This window comes from Schistocerca nitens, chromosome 6 (genome assembly GCF_023898315.1).
Source record: "Schistocerca nitens isolate TAMUIC-IGC-003100 chromosome 6, iqSchNite1.1, whole genome shotgun sequence".
Lineage (NCBI taxonomy): Eukaryota > Metazoa > Arthropoda > Insecta > Orthoptera > Acrididae > Schistocerca > Schistocerca nitens.
Genome location: NC_064619.1, coordinates 389549314 through 389572352, shown reverse-complemented (window position 1 = coordinate 389572352; position 23039 = coordinate 389549314). Strand labels below are relative to the sequence as shown.

The 23039-nt window shown below is 38.2% G+C and overlaps 1 protein-coding gene across 1 annotated transcript in view; it reads left to right on the top strand.

Moving 5' to 3' along the window:
- Positions 1-6026: 6026 nt before the first annotated feature.
- LOC126262385 (ankyrin repeat family A protein 2-like) overlaps positions 6027-23039 on the top strand; it is a 43541-nt gene continuing 26528 nt past the window's right edge. The window contains exons 1-3 of the mRNA XM_049958984.1: positions 6027-6546; positions 6617-6746; positions 7193-7416. Of these exons, the coding sequence (XP_049814941.1) occupies positions 6364-6546; positions 6617-6746; positions 7193-7416 (537 nt within the window). The 5' untranslated portion in view covers positions 6027-6363. The remainder of the gene's footprint in view (positions 6547-6616; positions 6747-7192; positions 7417-23039) is intronic.

Genomic DNA, 23039 nt, shown 5'->3' with positions numbered 1-23039 from the left:
AGATGGGACCTGGATAAACTGAAAGAACCAGAGGTTGTAGAGAGTTTCAGGGAGAGCATAAGGGAACAATTGACAGGAATGGGGGAAAGAAATACAGTAGAAGAAGAATGGGTAGCTCTGAGGGGTGAAGTAGTGAAGGCAGCAGAGGATCAAGTAGGTAAAAAGACGAGGGCTAATAGAAATCCTTGGGTAACAGAAGAAATATTGAATTTAATTGATGAAAGGAGAAAATATAAAAATGCAGTAAATGAAGCAGGCCAAAGGGAATACAAACGTCTCAAAATGAGATCGACAGAAAGTGCAAAATGGCTAAGCAGGGATGGCTAGAGGACAAATGTAAGGATGTAGAGGCTTGTCTCACTAGGGGTAAGATAGATACTGCCTACAGGAAAATTAAAGAGACCTTTGGAGAGAAGAGAACCACTTGTATGAATATCAAGAGCTCAGATGGCAACCCAGTTCTAAGCAAAGAAGGGAAGGCAGAAAGGTGGAAGGAGTATATAGAGGGTTTATACAAGGGCGATGTACTTGAGGACAATATTATGGAAGTGGAAGAGGATGTAGATGAAGATGAAATGGGAGATAAGATACTGCGTGAAGAGTTTGACAGAGCACTGAAAGACCTGAGTCGAAACAAGGCCCCGGGAGTAGACAACATTCCATTAGAACTACTGACGGCCTTGGGAGAGCCAGTCATGACAAAACTCTACCATCTGGTGAGCAACATGTATGAGACTGGCGAAATACCCACAGACTTCAAGAAGAATATAATAATTCCAATTCCAAAGAAAGCAGGTGTTGACAGATGTGAAAATTACCGAACTATCAGTTTAATAAGTCACAGCTGCAAAATACTAACGCAAATTCTTTACAGACGAATGGAAAAACTGGTAGAAGCGGACCTCGGAGAAGATCAGTTTGGATTCCGTAGAAATGTTGGAACACGTGAGGCAATACTAACCTTACGACTTATCTTAGAAGAAAGATTAAGAAAAGGCAAACCTACGTTTCTAGCATTTGTAGACTTAGAGAAAGCTTTTGACAACGTTAACTGGAATACTCTCTTTCAAATTCTGAAGGTAGCAGGGGTAAAATACAGGGAGCGAAAGGCTATTTACAATTTGTACAGAAACCAGATGGCAGTTATAAGAGTCGAGGGGCATGAAAGGGAAGCAGTGGTTGGGAAAGGAGTGAGACAGGGTTGTAGCCTCTCCCCGATGTTATTCAATCTGTATATTGAGCAAGCAGTAAAGGAAACAAAAGAAAAATTCGGAGTAGGTATTAAAATTCATGGAGAAGAAGTAAAAACTTTGAGGTTCGCCGATGACATTGTAATTCTGTCAGAGACAGCAAAGGACTTGGAAGAGCAGTTGAGCGGAATGGACAGTGTCTTGAAAGGAGGATATAAGATGAACATCAACAAAAGCAAAACGAGGATAATGGAATGTAGCCAAATTAAATCGGATGATGCTGAGGGGATTAGATTAGGAAATGACACACTTAAAGTAGTAAAGGAGTTTTGCTATTTAGGGAGTAAAATAACTGATGATGGTCGAAGTAGAGAGGATATAAAATGTAGACTGGCAATGGCAAGGAAATCGTTTCTGAAGAAGAGAAATTTGTTAACATCGAGTATAGATTTAAGTGTCAGGAAGTCGTTTCTGAAAGTATTTGTATGGAGTGTAGCCATGTATGGAAGTGAAACATGGACGATAACCAGTTTGGACAAGAAGAGAATAGAAGCTTTCGAAATGTGGTGTTACAGAAGAATGCTCAAGATAAGGTGGGTAGATCACGTAACTAATGAGGAGGTATTGAATAGGATTGGGGAGAAGAGAAGTTTGTGGCATAACTTGACTAGAAGAAGGGATCGGTTGGTAGGACATGTTTTGAGGCATCAAGGGATCACAAATTTAGCATTGGAGGGCAGCGTGGAGGGTAAAAATCGTAGAGGGAGACCAAGAGATGAATACACTAAGCAGATTCAGAAGGATGTATGTTGCAGTAGGTACTGGGAGATGAAGAAGCTTGCACAGGATAGAGTAGCATGGAGAGCTGCATCAAACCAGTCTCAGGACTGAAGACAACAACAACAACAACATTATATGTTTGTAGGTTATCGGTCGCTATTAGAAATATTATCTTCGCAGCTGCGACAGAAAGTACGCGGAACTTCTCCAAAGCACTGTTTAAGTAAAATGTTAACAACGTGCGTTTTTAAGTATGAAGTAATATGTAACCTGAGTACTGTAGGTTAAATTCGAAGCTTAATTTCTTGTGCTGCTCACATAATAGAATAAAGTGTACAGCCTTGTAATACAACAAAAAATATACGTAATGTGACAGATTCGTTTACTCCTGTGCTGTAAAAGCTAGTCCTATTGGGGAAGGTGTGAGTATGCTAATCCAAGTTTTATGTCAGATTTGGAAAGTGCTCGATTTCTCCAGCTACAACATGTTTATAACATATGAAGACATGCAGATCGAAAAGGTTGACAGTGTTACATTTCTGGGACTACAACTCGATAATAAATTCAGTTGGGAAGGGCATACCACATTTTTTCATTCTATTATTTCGTAAGGGAGCATATTCTGTGGTAACTTATCAAACTTAGCAAAAGTTTTTCGCATGTAAAAGCGTGTAATAAAAATCGTTTGTGGTATAAATTCAAGAACATCATGTAGGAACCTGTTCAAGGAACTTTGTATTCTAACTACTGCTTCCTAGTATATTTATTCCTTAATGAAATTTGTTACAAGTATTTCCAACCAATAGCTCAATACATAATATCAGTACTAGAAATGGGAACAGCAATCTACATAAAGACCTAAAATCACTTACCTTGGTCCAAAAGGGGTCCAATATTCAGGAACATGCATTTTCAATAAACTGCCAGCAAGTCAGCAACCATTAAAAACTTGGTTTCAGATAAAGCATGGTTTACAGTGTGTTTGAAAGACGATTTGATACAGAAGTGTCTGATTCCATCCGTCATCAATATGCCGGAAATGGCTATTTTAAGTGTGTCTATGACGTCACTACATACACATGGCAACAAACACGAAGTTACATATAAATAATACAATAACATTTCCCACCAAAAATACAATCAAACCAATGGGACAACTGTGGGAAGTTGGGGTTTTTAGGGTGAGGACAAGCTAGAAAAAAAAACACTATTATTGCAAAACACAAAATGAAGAACAAAAAGAAAAAAAATACAGCATTCTGCTACACAAACAAAAATCTGCAGGAATCGGACACTTCCCTTGAACAATATAGGTCAACCATAGGTGACCATACCAAAACACCAATACCCACAACTAAAAGTACGAAAATTGGAATCGGACATTTCCATTGACTTACATAGGTCAACCTCAGATGACGATACTAAAACATCAACACATACAACTATGAAAATGGGAATCGGTCATTTCCAGTGACCTATATAGGTCCACCACAGCTACTGACGCCAAAAAAACCAACACCTACAACTGCGAAAAATAAAACCACAATCCCAAAAGTCCACAAATCAATCATCCCTACATAAATTAAATCACATTCAATACTCCATAAATACACAAAACATCACAGCTAGAAAAAAAAATTAATTACCACCAGCAAATTCCGGCACTGCAAACTAGATCGGCAGCCCCCCCCCCCCCCCCCCACACACACAAAAACCAACTCATAAACACCGTGCCGTAATGACATTCACACACCACAACACCTTTACGTCGAAGGAGACGAGTGGAATCAGACGCTTCCATTGAACCCTCCTTCTACTCTGTAGATGAATATCGTAACAGAGACTGATAGACCAGCTTAGGTAAAAATTCTGCTATATTTCAGTTTTGACAGCACTTGGTTGCAACAGTCAAGATCGGGTATTCTGTGTATGATAAATTTATTAAAAGTGCGTAACTGTGTTTTATTCTGACAGTGTATCAATTCTGTAAATATTCGCAGTTACTGTGATATATTCACATATTTTGACAATCTCGTGACAAATGATGAGGATAATAATTATTATATTCAACTGTATTATGTTGTACTTTCTGACATGTTATTTGTCATTCGCGATGGCCAGCGGCTATTTCGGAAGAAGTACGTAAATATTTGTTCGCTCCAGTAACTATCGTCTCTGTAATATCACCTGGGTCTAAGACTGGAGTCACTATATCAGGAACACAGACACACAGTTATTCCGTTACCAACTTCCAGGTTACTTGTTGTGGTAGCCCGATAGCTGCCAGAGACCGAGAACTGTGAGCCAATAACGATAAATGCCAGAGGAAAATACGGATCTCTGACAGTTATTTCCATAGTCGCTCGAATTCCTTATGGTACCACTCTTTATACAACCCGTCCAAGCTAAATTCACATATGAGGCGGTGGCTTAAGGGAACGACCGTACTTGTTAATGCCTGTACTGCAGCTCCTATCAGCCACCGCTCGGACATTAACTTTATTTAATTGTTTGTGCTAAAAGTAACGAAGGCGCACGATATAGTACACAGTTCTCATCAACAGATGGCGCGCAGTCTCACAGTTATTCCCATGGCCTATAGAACGCCTTCCAAATGGTCTACCCTCTCCTTAGTTCCTAGCCAGATCTCCGATGAGTTGACGGGAAAGCGTAGTACTATCTTCGGTCAACAGATGGCGCGAGACACTGTTGACATTAGACAGTTATTGAAATAACTGCCTGTATCAGAGGAACGGTTATCGCAGTAACCGTTACTTTTCAGTAACCGGTTATTTCTATCAGTTACGTTATTTTTTGCCACCTCTATCGACCAGTAACTAACATGTGTGTCTTACCTACTAACCATACAACAGAAAACCTATACTATACTAAAACTACTAACTGGCTGCACATGGGGATTGTGGCCCTCCACTGTACTTCACACTTACAAACTGCAGATCCACCCTATTCTGTCCTGCATCCGTGTTGCCTATTTATTAGGCGCTAACCTCAAACTCCTTGAACGGTATGCACTCCATCTTACTTTCCCCATCTGTTTACCTTCTCCCTTATGTATCTTCTACAATCTCATTTAGTTCCTACTTTTCCTCTCAAACACTGAACATCTTCACATACCTGCAAACTCGTTTGTGACAACTCCACTGGTTTCCCTTTTATCATAAATCCTGGAATGAAGCCACACATTAATAATCCATCCCACTGACCCTACACCTGTGCACACTCCACACCCTATTCCCATGCAATTTCAACCGACTGCCCCTCTCACACGATGAAATCCATCGCTATATTTATCCATTCCATCAACTATAATATCTTCTCACCTATCCAACTCCGTATCATCCTCTCCCTTTCCCAGTTTCTCTCTATCTTTCGACATCGCCTCTCATATTTATACTAGGATTTGCCCACATACCACTTCGCTTTCCATCTTTTCACCATCCATTCAAACACCTACCATCATTTGTATAGATACTATTCAACGACCCTTATGTTTATACCCAACTCGTCACAACCATTTTTCTCCTACGAAGTTCCTTCAGCTTTTTAGTGAAAGAGCAGTACTACTTTTCACTCACCTTTCAATCTTTCTGATTTCAAATAAAAAGCAAAGAAAATCAGCAGTGTAATTTCGTGTAAATGGGACCAAACATCCACCGTCTTATTTTGGAAACGAATGTAATTTTGCATCCTTTAATCATGTCTTAATGTAGAATTTTTAGCTTTTTTACAGAAGAGCGATATGTTTCCCCTCTGTCAGTCCATCCCTGCCCATATTAGACGAGGGTGATGAAACACCAATGAAAAATAAAAGTGCAATACCAAGTACCGCATTTACAAATAAATGAATGAGTTAGCCAACAAGCAACCGCCCCTTTCCAAAGGGAGTCACTGCTTTATAATAAATATTTTGATGAATTAATCACGTTACAATCAAATTAAGAAGACAACTCCCAAAGAGTTTCCTTTTTTCCGCAGTACACTGCGAAAGTATTCAATTATTCGCTGTAACTTAGCATACAATCTTTGAAAGTGTTATTGGTAGTATGTAAACATGGGATGTTGATGTGTGACAGCATTCTTAGAGTTTGGATTCTGTATCGCAACAGCTGTCTGTTATTGTAAGCTGCTGTTTGCGATGTAACCACGTTTAGTGCTCGAATAACACTGTGATGCTTGTGTAAATACAAAGAAAATAGTGTGGTACAAAATGCGAGCAACGCTCAAGAATAGGATTTGCGAAGATAAGATAATTCATGAAGAGGTTGTGACTTATCAGCAGAATTAGGTCGTATTGCTACTTTGTAGAGTATGTCAGTGCTTATTGGGAGACATTATTATCACTGAATGACATAAATACAGGAGTATTAGGGAGATGGATGTGAGCCAAGAATTTTCACAAAATCTCAGCCACAAGAAACAGAATGTAGGCTGTGAAATAACAACGAAATCAGTAGACAGCGGAGATAGCTCAGTTAACCATGGTTCAACAAAAATGAGATGGTCTCCAAGATCTTGGCAAGATGGTACTCGTAAAAGTGCTTTCCAGCCGTACAAGGTATGTTTTAATTATAATGAAATATGTTCCATTATTGTTCAGTATAAGATACAGATATTGGTCTAATTAGCCCACTACAGTGCTGACAAACTTGCAACGAGGGAACATCCCAACTGAAACGCCAGTGACGGAACAAGTTGATCTCGGTTTTCATCACCGAGCAGGACTTGGAGAAATAAATGAAGCCGATATACGACAAGGTATAACTGCACCCGTAGTTTTTATAGAAGTTCATATCATGACAAAAATATTAATGGTAGTTGTGTTGAAAATTAGTAAACGGTCGTGAATGAAAAAGTTTCAAAGAGTAGAGCGTAGAAAGTAGTAACAGGCATTTCTCATTGACAGCCCTTTTGGGAGGAGAATTTTAAAAAAATGTGTTATTTGTCTCTTGCATGTCTTGAAAATTACTTACCTATTCATTGGAAGACGCTAAGTGGCACTCAACTGTGATTTTGCCAAAGTGTGATGCTGTTTGTGAACAAGTATTAGTAATTTACTTTGAATATAACCTTTTCATAGTCACATTTAGAAAAGGATACTTGCTTTGTGATAAATTCATGTTATGAAATAATTATCTGTGATTCGTAACATAGTAAGCTCAATGCGCTGTCTGTATTATGCTAACGCACAATATTATTGACAGAAGCAGATGTGGATGCTGCAGATACAAATGGTCTAACAGCCCTGATGTGGGCAAGTTCTTATGGCCAAGTGCCAACTGTGCAGTTACTACTGCAGCATGGAGCAAGTGTCAACAAGCAAGGGCCTGAGGGTGAGACAGCACTGCTGTTGGCAGCAGCTGGTGGACATCATGATGTTGTGCGAATCCTGCTGACAGAAGGAGCATCTGTTAATCATGCTGATGATGTGAGTTTGATGGTTGACTTTATTTGAAATCTTTGTGCGTTTCTGTTATTTAATGGTACTAATTGTAGCATTGGGATAACTGCTGCGTTCATCAGTATTAATGTTTCAGTGACCATCAAGTAAAACATTCCTGCATATTTGCAATTTCATCCTGATACTATATTACTAACTCTGCTAATTAAGGATTATGAAGTAACTTAATTGTGAATTGAACTGTACATTAATGTATTATATATTTAAATTTATATCAGTTTACTGCATATTATATAAGATTGTTCCAAGAGGAGCACATTCTCCTTTCAGCAGCTCATATACAAAATTTCATTTCATGTACAGTATCTTATTTCGTTCATTAAGCAGAGTAAACTGAGACAGCTGTGGCTATATTTCTGCATATAACAGTTATGTGGAGATAAAATTTTATAGTGCTCCCCCACCCCACCTCCCTAAAATCTAGGTTGTGGTAGCAGTCCGATCTGTTGTGTAACCAGAGATCAAAGTTAGGTTGGAAGGTGATGGTTTGGTTCTGATTTGATGAAGCCACTGAAAGTGAATGTGAAACAAAGATTGTTGGTACATATTTTCTTGTAGTGTATTCACATGTCTGTCTGTACCATATTTAATATGCTTTGTCATATTTAACACACTTTTGATGGTGGAAACTGAAACGAAGATAAATTCAGTGTGTGAAATTGCTCACGCTTGCCAGATGTCATCCGAAAGGGTGTATCACATTGTAACTGAAGTAGAAATGAAAAAATTATCTGCAAGGTGGGTGCCACGACTCTTGATGCTGGATCAAAAATGTGCTGTCACCATGGCAAAATTACATGAACTAAGGTTTGGCCACACCTACCTTATTCACCTGATATGGCTCCATCTCTTCCCAAAACTGAAAATTTTTCTTTGTGGATGAAGATTCACTTCAAACAAAGAATTTACAGCCAGAGTTGACAACTATTTTTCAGGAGGAAACTCATTTTTAAGATGGGTCTTTAATTATGTCTGGCAGAAAATCTCAGAGCGAAATATGGTATATTGGAGTAAGAATAACTTATTGCTCCTTTCTGTAACAGTAACAATAAAACAAAAAAAAATTAATTTTATAATGTCACAGAACATGGCTGCACACAGAATGAACATAAATATCTGGTGCACTTAAAAGAAATAAGGGAGAAAAGAAACCTCAATACAAGAGGCTCACTCCTGTCGACACTCCCAACTTCCACTCTTGTTTTATTGAGTTTGTTTTGACCTCATTGACGGAGCTTTCCTGTTTTGTATCAATTTGTCTATAGTTAAAGGTTTTGTGAATAAGTCTGCCAATTGTTTATCAGAATAAACATAATAGACTACAATCTCATTATTTTCAATATGTTCACGTATATAATGAATTTAATGACAATGTGCTTGGTGTGTTTGTGATGTTCTGTGCCTTTAGACAGGTGAACAGCACTCTGATTGTCAACATGGAGTGTCGTTGGTTTGTCTAACTGAAAACTAAGTTCACTGAGAAAACCACACAATCAAACAACTTTAGGAGCAGAAACTGAAGCTGCTATGTATTCGGCATCTGTTGTTGATTTTCTTACACATTTCTACCAACATGAACACCATGTCACAGGCGCACCTGCTGACAAGCTCACATAGCCTGTTGTTGCAGACGAGTGTCACAGTCACCAGCAAAGTTGGCATCTGAGTAGACCACCAGTCCAGTAGAGCCAACTTTGTACCTTATGGTCAGGTACCTGGTCCGCTATAGATACTTCATAATCCTTTTAACAGCATGCCAATGATCAAGACCGGGATTATGTAAAAACCCAATCACCATGCTCACAGCAAACATGATGTCTGGCCATGAGACAGTTGCTGCAAACATTAAGCTGCCGACTGCCTGCTAATAAGGTTTGCTTCCCATCTCCTTTACCTCATGTTGGTCTGCAGGAGACTGCCCACTGTGCAACAGGGTTCCAACATCAAAAGAAGTGGAGTTTGGTTTTGAATCATCCATGTTGAACTTCTGAAGTAAACAATTGATGTATCTTTGCTGACCTCTATAGATTTCTTTTGTAGAAGGGCTTTGTTCAATTTCAAATCCACAGAAGTATTTTCTATTGCCCACAGTAATTTCAAACATTGATCCCTGTGCTGTCAAAACATTTTCCAGTATTTTTGGAGACTTACAAATAAGCGAACTATCATCCATATATAGTGCCAGGTAAACATCAGTGCCATCTGTTAAAGCATGGAACACACATTTCTCTACATTCAGTTGCACAAAGCCAAACATTGTCAGAAACTACAAATTTTTGATTCCTACAATGTAGTGATTGTTTGAGTCCATATATACTCTTCTTCAGCTTGTGAACATTAGTTGAGCCTTCTACTACAAAACCTTTTGGGTGCTGTATGTAAACTTCTTTCAAATCCCCATTCAGGAATGCAGTCTTAACATCAAACTGCCTAATTTCCATATCTTATGAAGCTGCTATGGCTAATAAAACCCTGATTGAATCATATCGGACCACAGGAGAGAATGTCTCTTCATAATCAATGCCTTTTCATTGTGAATAACCTTTTGCCATAATGTAGCTTTAAAGCGGTCAGTTTTTCCCTCAAAATTCTGCTTCATACGATAGACCCACTTACATCCAACTGCCTTGCAGTTGTGTGGTAATGGTACTAGATCCAAAGTTTTGATCTTCTTCAACGATGTCATTTACTCTTCCATTGCTTGTTTCCACTTTGATGACTCTTTCGATGCCATTGCTTCTTCGAAAGTTTGAGGTTCAAAGATAATTGCAGAACAAGCCATATCTTGGTCCCGAAAGCGAGCAGGTGCTCGCAGATTAGAGCGGTCTCTCAGATTCATCCTTTGATTTTCTTTCATTTGTTCACCAGTATCACCCTCTTCAGATTCCTTCCGAACATCTTTTTGATTTTCTTTCATTTTTTTCACCAGTATCATCCTCTTCAGATTCCTCCTGCACATCTTCTGCAGCATGGCCTCCCAGGTAAAATTCAGTATATCTCTGTTCTATGTTTAAGCTATAGGTTTGTTCTTCATTGAAAGAGACATTGCAGGAGATTGTAATTTTTCTTTTTAATTAGGATTGTAGAGGCGATAATTGATACTATACCCATTATAACCAACCAAGATCAATTTCTTTGATTTACTATCCCATTTTGATCTCAATTTATCAGGCATGTGTATGTATGCTGCTGATTCAAACTTCCACATGTGTCCTAAAGAAGGAGTGGTAACATGGTCATTTGCTTTACATGGTTGGCAATTTAAGATATATGCAGCACAGTTTACTACGTCTGCCCACAGTTCGTGAGACAAGTCAGCACTTAATAACATAGTGCGTGCACACTCAGCAATGGACCTGTTTTCTTGTTCAGTTTGGCCATTCTGCTGTGATGTATAGGGACTTGTTTTCTCATATATTATACCATTTTGTTTGAAATAATCTTCAAATTGCTTATTTATGAATTCAGTTCCATTGTCACTTCTTGGAACTTTGATTTTGTTTCCAGTTTGTCTTTCAATCAGTCTCTGACATTCCAAAAATACAGGGAAAGTATTGTGCTTACTTTTAAGAAAATACATGAACCTGTATGAAGTGCAATCATCCTTGAAAACTCTGTTCAATTGTGCACCTCCAAGAAATCGTTTTCTCATCCATCCACTCAAATCTACACGAATAAATTCACCAGGAACTTGATCTTAATTCCAAATTTGAATTAAAAGATTTTTTTTTCATCTTGCCATACTAACATGGTTCACAATGAAGATTTTCAACTTTCTTCAAATTGAAACCAGGTATTAAGTTCAGACCAGCCACATTCTTGAGATCACTGAAATGATAAAGTCTGTCATTCCAGATCATGGTGGAATTCAGGGAAGCAGGATTTGCCTGTAGTACACCTGGACATTTAAACAACATGTGATAACACTGATTGTCCATCTTAATTTGTGCTGCAATTAGACCTGAACTGCAAACTGGTAGTCTGTTGTCATCAAAAATAACTTTCATTCCTCTTTTTGCGACTGATCCCACTGAAAATAAATTTTTCTTTAGCTTAGGAATATATAATATGTGTTTCAAAGTGTGAGGTTGCAATTTGTGTTCAACTAATTACAATACTCCAGTTGATCCAATGCCTTCTGCTTTGACGGTCAAGTTGTCTCGAATTTGATGAAACGAGTCATCCGATGAAATTGGCTTAAATGTGTTGAATCACTCTTTGTGTGACATCATATGTTTTGACACAGCACTGTCGGCTAATCAGATGTTTTCATAACCTGGAGCAAAAACATACACATGCTCTGCACTCAAAGCCTGCTGCTCAGACATATCAGTTTTCATATTAAGTTTTGTTAAAAGTTTTCTGCTCTCAGATTTAAAATGTCCCTTGTTAGACATACTGTTGTTACTGGTATTTGAAATGAACTTGCATGTTTTGTTCACATTAACTGCTGTGAAATCTGTTGGGTTTTCATCACATTGAAAAAGTTTTTATATTGATCTTCAACACACAAGTCCCAGGCAGTTGAAAAACATTCAGAGAACATATATTACACAATAGACAAGCCTCCAGTGGGTATACTGGTGCATATTAGGTAGATATATCATACTTAATGTGATACAAATCTAAGGAAGGACCATTTTATAACTATTGCCGAGATTTTTAATAGCTTAAAGGCCTACTTATTAGTAGGTAGCTGTCCTAAACTTTACAAGGGACACAAGTACAGTCGTATTTATCAAATATTGGCAACATGTCAGGACAAGGGAAGTGCTCGATGCCACTTATCTGCTTTGACCCACGACGTGAGTATGCTGTGCTGCGTGACGTTTTGGAAGAGTGTGCTGTATCACCAGTGAGTTAATTTATTGTTTGGTGGGTTTATGCATTCATGTTTGCATTAGATATGATTAGTGTGGATTTTTTTCTGATCCAAAATGTAAAGGAATTGTGTTTATTGTTAGCAATGGGGAAGATGGAAAAATTTAGTGTTCACTCCACACTGGTCAATGGTATGACGATGACCGTAAGGTTTTTGCAAGGGTTTGGCTTGATTGCAGACTACATGAGGTGTCATGTAGGTAATGAGATTATGAAGTTGACTATGGCCTCGGCTTCTCACATCAGTGTCCTGTACATGTGGCGTTGTCACTGTGACAATGTTTGGCAAGCTATACTACGAGGGACCTGTTTCGAGAAATCTAAGTTGGCCAACAGAGAGATTGCTTTACTTACATATTACTTTTGTTATTGTTTACATTTTTGTGCACATAAGACAGGAATGAGTGTGTGAGATGGGTTGCATTGGTTTTCTTTCTGTAGGGAAGTGTATACTGGTTGTGTGAAGTGTAGGATGTGTGTAGCGAGGGACAATGTAGGTGTAGTCACTGGTGGCTTATTTGACAAGTAATTTTTGTTTTGTTTGGATGTTAGTGCATTATTTATAGTTTGTTTGTTTCAGTGTCAAAGTTTTTTGTTTGCATTTTAGTCGGTCAAGTGGATTTTTTTTGGGGGGGGGGGGGGTTCAATTTGTGTGTGGGGTTTTGGTATTGTTAGCTTCGTTAGAGCTATGTAGGTTATGTGAAAATTGTGACATTGGAATTTTTGAGTTGTGTTTGGGTTCTAGGCATCCGTGGCTTTGTTTGAGCTATATAGGTCAAGAGAAATTTGCTAATCAATGTTTTGGAGTTGTGTATATTGTTTTTTTTTTTTTTTTTTTTTTTTTTTTTTTTTTTTTTTTTTTTTTTTTTGTACTGAGAGCTATTTTTGAGCTATGTTGGTCAAGTGAAATGTATGATTCCTGTAGTTTTTATGTTTGTAGCATTAGGTTGAATGTGGGGAATTTTTCGTGTTTAATTGTATAATACTTGTTTTGGGGTGGTTCTGTTTTTCTTATTGTTGTATATTTAGCTTGTCCCTGCCTTAAACCCCTTACTGCCAGTGGTTGTTCCATTAGTTTCATTTTATTGCTGGAGTGAAATATTCTCGTGCTGTTTTTATTTTTGTTCACATATATATGTAGTGACATTATGGTTGCCATATTGTGTATGCTGGAAGTAGGTGTGCCCACCATCTTGATGGCGTCATGGATCAAAGCAGCTGGGTGGAATCACACACTTCTGTAACACCAACATGTCATCCTGTGAAACTAGAGGCAACATATCAGAGGATGTTATGGGGAGCATTTCGGAATCTCAAAGGATGAAAAGTACTAATATATTATTTCCAGTGTGAAATGATGGTGTGGTTTTATGTTTCAGTTGTGGATGCCATGGGCATGTTTTGTTTGCATGTCTACTTTGTGTATGTGCCATAGCTGTCATTTGGTTTATATATTTTTTGTATTCGATTAGTTATGCATGTTGGTTTTGTATGAAGGCTGCTGATCTACAAAATTTGGTTAGAAGAATTATTGTAGAGTTCTTTCTTAGTAATATTGTGGTGTTTATCGTGCTGGTTCACATTCCTTCCAGGGAAACATTTTAATGAATGCTGTTTTTCTGGAGAGGCTATGCAGCGACAAAAAAGAATGGGTAGGTTTTTTAAACGACAGACTTATTGGGGAAAAGATGAGATGTGTAAAATGTGGTAATTAATTGTGTTAATTGTTTTTCATCCTTGTCTGGGCTTCTTTTTGTAGGAGGGTTTGTAGTGCCATGATTAGTAGAAGGAACAAAATTGGGGTGAAGCACAGAAGGGTAATGGTAGCAGTTGAAGATTCTTGCTTTGGGGAAATTTAATATCATGCAGGAAAGCTTTTGGTCTGTGTTTGGGTCTTTAGTACTGTTTGCTTAGACAGAAAAGGTATGCTACTGCTAAATTAGAATATTATTAAATTGAAAATGAGAAAAGTAATATTTACTTTGATCTGTGAGCCACTTATGGATGGGTTGGAGGATCTAAATTATTGTCATTTTTTTGTTAATCAGACTTGACTGGATTATTCTCCAGAAACACATGAAATATGTTAGTGTAGACTGGAAGGACAGAAGACTGGTAAAGGAATCATATACAAGACATAATGTTAGTGTAAAGATTTATGATAAGGGAATTTACAATACAGGTATTAGACAAGGGTGTTGTTTGATGCTAATACTTTTCATTATTAGTGCAGAGACACTAACAGACAAAGTATTGGAAAAAGCAAGGGGCATAATAGTAGGAGAAGAAAAACTAAAGACAGTTTAGTATACATATTGAAAGGCAATATATGAGGAGGACTGGAGTCGAAATGAAAGTGAAGACTATTTGCTTTTAGAATGTGTCTCATCTTTCCCAGTTTTCGAAAACCAACAACTGTGTAATATTTTTTTAGATTTGAACACCTGTAAATTACACAATGCATTTTTGCCCAAATTTTCATAGGCAAATAAGCAGATGGGGTATCGGATTTACCAGTGCGAGGCCTAATTTTGTGGAAAAGTATTTACTTTCTTGAAGGTAATCCAGGCAATTAAGGAAAACATAACTGGTAATTTGAGGCAAAATTATACTATTGATTTTTGTCCCAATTTTCATAGCCAAATGAACAAATGGGCTATCAAATTTACCTAGTTTTGCAAAAAAGAGTTTAATTGCTTGAAAGTAGTCATGTAATTACAAAAATTAATTAGCGACTTGAGAGAAAATTTTGGCTTGAAACTGCATAGCTAGATGAAGAGTGGGAAATGGACAAATGAGGTATTTTACTCCTGATGACAATGGTGGAGATAGCCGTTGAAAGATTGAGTGTATTATTCTGAACTAGCTGTACCCTGCCATGATTTGCTGTGAGTCAATTTGCTTAAATGGAAAGGAAAGAAAAGAGAAAGCATGTGTTTCTAATATGTATGGGAATTGGATATATGTCCTAATCTCCTTCTTTCTGCCCTGTCTCTGTCCATCTCCCCCTCCTCTTTTCTTTGTCCATCTTCTCCTACCCCACTCACTCCCCCCCCCCCCCCCTTTTCAGTCCATTACCTCCTCCCCCCATTTTCTGTCCATCTTTCCCTCCCCCTCTTTCTCTCCATCTTCTCCTGCCCCCTCTCTCTGTCCATCTCCTTCCAGTTTTCTATGTCTATTTTCTCCCGTCCCTCTGTCCATCTCCTCTTACCCACTCTCCATGACCTTGAGCCTTGTGTGTTGTTATTGCAAATTCAGATTCCGTAGTAGTGCTGTACACAGAAGTGCCAAAGAAACTGGCATAGGCATGCCTATTCAAATGCAGAGGTACGTAAACAGGCAGAATACGGCACTGCGGTCGGCAACACCTATATAAGGCGATAAGTGTCTGGCGCATTTGTTAGATAGTTGGCGCATGAGTGATGAAACACAGCCTCTCTGAAGTAGGGATGAAGTGCAGATCTTCCCATATGACCATTTCACGAATGTACCGTGAATATCAGGAATTCGGTAAAACATCAAATCTCCAACACCGCTGCAGCCGGAAAAAGATCCTGCAAGAAGAGGGCAAATGATGACTGGAGAGAATTGTTCGGTGTGACAGAAGTGTAACCCTTCTGCAGATTGCTGCAGATTTCAATGCTGGGCCATCATGTGTTGGCCTGTGAACCATTCAATAAAACATCACTGATATGGGCTTTCGGAGCCGAAGGCCCACTCATGTACCCTTTGTGACTGTATGACATAAAGCTTTACACCTTGCCTGGGCATGTCAACAGTGGCATTGGGCTGTTGATGACTAGAAACCTGTTACCCTGGTTGGAGGAGTCTCCTTTCAGATTGTATCGAGCAAATGGCCATGTATGGGTATGGAGACAACTTCATGAATCCATGAACCCTGCATGTCAGCAGGGAACATTTCAAGCTGGTGGAGGCTCTGTAACGTGGGGTGTGTGCAGTTGGAGTGATATGGGACCCCCTGATACGTATAGATGTAACTTTGACAGATGACATGTACGTAAGCATCCTGCCTGATCGTCGGCACCCATTCACGTCCATTGCGCATTCCGACGGACTTGGGCAATTCCAGCAGGACAATACGACACTCCACATGCCCAGAATTGCTACAGAGTTGCTCCAGGAACTCACTTCTGAGTTTAAACACTTCCATTGGCCACCAAACTCCCCAGACATGAACATTATTGATCATATCTGGGATGCCTTGCAACGTGCTGTTTAGGAGAGATCTCCACCTCCTTGTACTCTTACAGGTTTATAGACAGCCCTGCAGGATTCATGGTGTCAGTTCTCTCCAGCACTACTTGAGACTTGAGTCCATGCCACGATGTGTTGTGGCACTTCCGCATGCTCGCGGGGGCCCTACACAATATTAGGCAGGTGTACCAGTTTCTTTGGCTCTTCAGTGTACATAAAATATATAGTCTGTGTGTGTTTAAATGTGTTTCACTGTAAAATGTTAAAATTTGAAATAAATCGAGAAGATAGATTTGAGAATTTTGTTTTGCCTTTACATGTAACACGTGCGCCCACCCCCCCCTCCCTCCTCCCCCTCACACACACACACACATATATATATATATATATATATATATATATATATATATATATATATATATATATATATATTTTAAAGGGTTAGGTACCTAAAAACATGCCCTTATTAGAATCCAATATTGTGTCAAAATTTCAAAGCAATCGGCCGAGAACTTTTGGAGGTACACAATATTGAACGAAAAAACATTTACATTTTTATTCTATGAAGTTTCAGGATTGCAGCTGTGTAACGTCAACTTCCTGCCCAATATTTTGGCTGACAACCATTAAGCAATCTTCAGGTGATTATTTTTCACTGTCACTACCTTTATACCAAAAATAGACACGGAGATGCATGTGCAATGGTAGCTGCTATATGAGTGACCACTGTTGGAGTTTTGTGCTCTCTTTGAATACTGCTCCATCTATGGTGCACGGGCGCATGCATAATGTGATACTAAATGAGCATTCTCTGTCAGAATACACACTTGTGGTGTTGAAATTCAAATGTCAAAATTAAGAAAATTAAATGTCACTGTACATGTCATCAGTCATAAAATGTTTTCTTTTGTGAAGAAATTAAAGAAGTCACTGGGTATCACACCTTATCCTGTGGAAAGCTGCCATCATGATCGATAAGATCTTGCTCTAAATATATTTCCACCGATTTGTTAATAATCAAATCCCAGAAGATTTCCGTAGAGGCCAAGAGTTCCATGGTAGAGTAATTCATGGAATGTCCTATGGAGATACAATGCTCCATTACTGCTGACTTACTGGGCTGCGAAAGGTGAATGTGGCGATCACATTCTATGCATCTTCCTGCATGTCATCTGACCAGTGCGGAAGAACGGTGAAAAATAGCTGTCATGCTTTTTGCACCAGTCTATCCATGAGAATATTGGATTTATGATGGAAGTGCATGAGGTCAGCTGCCATTTTGGGACATTTTGGTTGTCTGGAAAGTGGCTAGATAATTGGGACATTCTGTCTACCATAAGTGCACACTTACAGATGTGTATTTGCGAGCGTGTAGCTGCCGCCACCCGTTTCAAACTATGGGCGTCCTCTGAATGTTGGTGCATGGACATATGTTGTGTCTGATGAGACAGCCTTGCAAATGAGCTGGAACATCTACAATCAGTGTTTAAAGATAATCAGATCATATAAGCACATCTTTAAGGAAGAAGAAACAGTACCACCCACAAGAGCAAGAGGAGAAGGAATGGTTCAAGACCGAGACATTCCTGCCTTTTGTTGGAATTGAGCATAATCTTTAGAAAACATCATGTCAAAGTAATCTTTCACCCGCCTACTAAGACTTGCACTCTCCTCGGTTCAGCAAAGGCGGTGTGAGATTGCAGAAGGCTGGAATCTACAAAATACCTTGTCAGTGTGGCAAAGCCTACATTGATCAGACGTTGCACACAGCGCATGAAAGATACATTGAACATGATTGCCACACTCGCCTTTCACAGCCCAGTAAGTCAGCCATAATAGAGCACCATATCTCCTCAGCGCATTCCATAGATTACTCTGCCATGGAAATATTGGCCTCAAGGAGGTCCATCTGGAATTTGATTATTAAGAAATCAGGGGAAATATGTTTAACACAAGATCTTATTAATCATGACAGCGGCCTTCAGCTGGACAAGGCGTGAGACCCAGTGATTTATTTAATTTCTTCAAAAAGAAAGCATTTTATGACTGATGACATTCCTAGTGACATTTAATTTTATTAATTTTGACATCTGAAATTTTAACTCTGCGATTGCACATTGTTATAGAGAGCAATGTAGTACCACATCACGCATCGCCTGCATGCAATAGATGGAGCAGTATTTGAAGAGAGTGCATGATTTGACAGAGTTCGCTCATGTAGCAGCTGCCTTCGTGAAAATGTTTTTGTTCCTATTTTTGGAATAAAGTCAGTGATGTGAACTAGCAACCTCTTCAGTGCAAATCACTCACCTGATGGTGGCCGAACGATTGTCAGCCAAAATACCCATGACACAGCTTGTAAATGAAGACGAGCTTATTCAAACCTGCCGTTGTGAAATACTCTGAGGGGTCACAAATGAAGTAGCAAACTGATTAGTGTGAGGTCTAGTTTTGCAAAAAAAGTGTTTCACTGAAACTTCCTGTCAGATTAAAACTGTGTGCTGAACTTGGACTTCGTCAAATCTGATTCGAACTGGTACTAGGACCTTATTGATTGCAGGCAAAAGTCATGCTTATGAAGGGATCTTGGAATATTTTGGCATAATAAATAAAAATATTCTTGTGGTTATGATGATTTTTAATATACATATTTTTTGCATTTTTATGCACACATAGGATTTACTACACACATTGTTGATGCATGAGTAAAAATTACATGCCATTTTTATGTGAGATCTTAAACATAAGTGCTCTCAAGTGGGGGGGGGGGGGGGGGGGGGAATTTAATATTTTCCCGACATTGCTCTTCTGTTACAAAAATAATATTAAAAGCCTATCTTTGCCATCTTCTGTGGCAATGTACAAATTTTTTATTACTAATGAGAAAAAGAAGACATTCATACAAACTAATAATGAGAAAAGATAAAAAAAAGATAGGATATTGGCTGCTAGTTGTTTAGGTGTTACACAACTGTCCCCACTGTACACTGTGACATTATATGGAGGTGGACAGTGTTAGGCAGCATCATATGATTGATTGGTTGCTTGGTTGCTATCTATTACCGTTGTGGGTGGTGGGAGGATCAAAGCCCTTTATTTCTCAATCTTTTGGATAGACTTATGCCATGTTAAGTGGAGATGTCAGTTTTACCCTATTATAACTACATATAAGTATACAAATAATTAAAATCAAAACAAATTATAAAAATGTGGTACAAATATGAAATACTGTGCGTATTCAACAACACTTGATACAGTCAAGTCTTTTTCATCATTGTGCCCACATGCGCAGTAGGTAGTTGGCGGCCTGGCTCTGGGTCTTTAACGGTTGCGTCCGTGCTGAATACCTTTAACTCATGCATGTCCATTTCATGCGGAGTGAAACAGCAAAGTCGTTTTGTATTGCACTTTGGATTCCACCACAAATATTTGTTTGTTTCTTGGAAATGGTGTGCATGCTTGTGGTAATTTCGATGGTATGACGGCCCGAGACCCATGTTTTACCTGTCATAACGCGCTTATTCAGCAGAGAGGAAATCCATCAATCAGCACTCACCGATAAGGTAAGTTCCTTATAAAGCACTTCTCCATTTATTCAGAGTTGAGTGTAGTTTAGTAAAAATTTTTGTAGGTTTGCAAAAGTGTACTAAGTGTCAAAACACTTCATTTTTTTTTTTAAAAAAAAAAAATCAGTTTTACACAGGTTCCTTTCCTAATTGTCATCCAACTCTATTAATCACTTATTTTGCTTAAAGTATCTGCTTTTGTATACTGTTACTGTTTAAACAAATTGTTATTTATGGAGTTACAATTTTAGTACATTCATGTATTACATATTATTACTGACATTTCACTCACACTTACTTGATATTGAGTTTCATTTCGGGAATAGTTAAAACTCTACATTAGATTTGATTATTTTCATAAACAGTCATATCAGTTTAGTTTGTAAATAATAGATTCATTTACTTTCATATTATAGAATAAACATGCATAACCTCAGTTACATCAATCGTCCTTATATACATATAGTTCACCCGTATGTTTATCACAAATCCTTACATAAAAAACATAATACATAATTCCTTTCACATTATTCATGGGAGCTTGTTATTTATTTATGAAGCAGGTGGAAAAGCAGCGGCATGTACTTCAAATACACTATGCACTGCTTGTCTAACTATGCTTAACATCGCCTCTAGGAATGAAGGAAGGAATCTATTTGACTACAGGCCCATCTGATTACTAAGGAAAGGATGTATAACTCACATATTGTGTTACAAGAAGACTGTCAATCAGCATTGTTCATGGTACGGGCTTATTATGTTCGTACTACATGAAATAGACATCGTTTACTCCAGAGGACATGTAACTTAAGTATCCATGACATGTTTTTAATCGGCATGAAGGTTGTTGTCATTTGACATGTAGAAATTGCAGGAGTTATTCCTTCTCTTCAACATGATGAATAATTTTTGGTCACTAGGCTTACATACTACTTAATCTAACTATAACTAACTTATGCTAAGGACAACTTTGCAAAGGTTTCACTACGGACGGCACCATCGTTATAGTAGGTGGGCCAGGTGATAGTATTGACAGAGTTCCAGGGTACAGTATAGAGTGTGACCTGGCAAAGATTGCATCAGCATCGAAGAATACTAGTGTTGAGTTTGTATCTGTTCTTGGGTGCCATGACTGACCTCATTTGAACTCTTCTGTCAAGATAATTAATTTGGAATTGGAATGGCTACTTATGTCGGGTGCAGGGTTACGAATTGGTGTGGTTCCTGTTGATGCTCTCAATAGGTGGGATTATACTAGGCCTTCACCTCAACAGGAAAGGGAAGGGTAAACTGGCTGGGAAAATAACAGGAAAGTTAAAGGTGGCAGGCAATGTCATGAGAGATAAAATACCAGTGGTTATAGGGTTCAGAAAAGACCCTTTTTTAGAGTAGGGAGGACAGAAAGAACCCAAATTTTAAGAGAGGTTATGACTGAGACAAACCTTCAGTTTGAGAAAGAAACCATAAAAGATAACTCTAGCTTATTACATCAGCATAAACAGCTATTGGTTAAGAATTTTCAACAATCAGCAGATTTTTCAACTCTACCCAATTTTAACTCAGTCAGTGTGAAATGTCAGCTATCTTGATTGCATTAAAATATTCAAGGACTGAGAAATAAAATTAATGAATTAATTATCTACAGAGATGAAGTAAAGTCCTCAAACCCAGCTGACAATCTACCTCTCTGAACATCATGTGACCACTGGAATAGAACTTTTAAGTGTTACAGGGTTTAGGTTAGCATCTCACTTTTGTAGAGCAGAAGTGGAGAGAGGAGGATTTGCCACATTCATCAGGAACTGTCATAAATTTAAGAACATGGACATTCATAAATTTTGCTTAGAACAGCATATGGAAGCATGTGCAACAGAAGTAGAATGTCACAAAAAATCCTTCATAATATTAAATGTATATTGAGCACCTGCAGGTAACTTTAATCTGTTCATAAACCACCTTGAAGCTGTACTGGCCCATTTAACAACTACAAACAAAGAAATTGTGGTTGCTGTTGATTTCAATGTAGATTTCCTTAAAGACTCTCCCAATAAGAACTTATTTGAGTTAGTAACACTATCATTCAACTTAATTCCCACTGTAAAGTTCCCCACTAGGGTAGCCAATTGCTCACAAACAGCCATTGGTAATATCTTTATAGAAAAGTCCAATGAACAAAATTATATTACAAAACCAATAGTCAATGGCCTCTCAGACCATGACATGCAGTTTCTTCTGTTAAATGTTAATATTGAACGGGATATAAAATCTGTTAAATCTGAGCTCAAGAGGGTAATCAATAAGCCAAAAATTAATTATTTTAGGACTCTCCTCAGAGACATTCACTGGACTGATGTTTACAGTGTTCATGGCATGAATGAAAAATATAACACTTTTGCTAATAAAGTGCTTACCATATTTGAACACTGTTTTCCCCCAAAACTAACCAAGGTTAGAGCAAAGTCTACAAAGAAGTCTTGGATTACTCAAGGAATAGGGGTATCTTGTAAAACAAAAAGAAAACTGTATCTGTCAATCCAAAACAGTTATGATGTTGATGCTACAGCACATTACAAGAAATACTGCAAAATATTAAAGACTGTAACATGAACATCAAAGCAAATATATTACAAGGAAAAGATAGTCATATCAGATAACAAAGTAAAGACAATATGGGATATAGTGAAGGAGGAGACCGGTAGAACCATACATGAAGAGGGACAAATAGCATTAAGAGTAAATGATACATTGGTGACAGGTGTGTATAGTGTTGCAGAACTTTTCAACAAACATTTTATAATTGTTACTGAAAAGATGGAGTTGTCAGGTTCTGTAGATGCTGCTATGGAATACCTCAGACCAGACATTTCAAGTAACTTCCATAATATGAATTTTACCCTCACTACCCCAGCAGAAATAATGTCCATCATA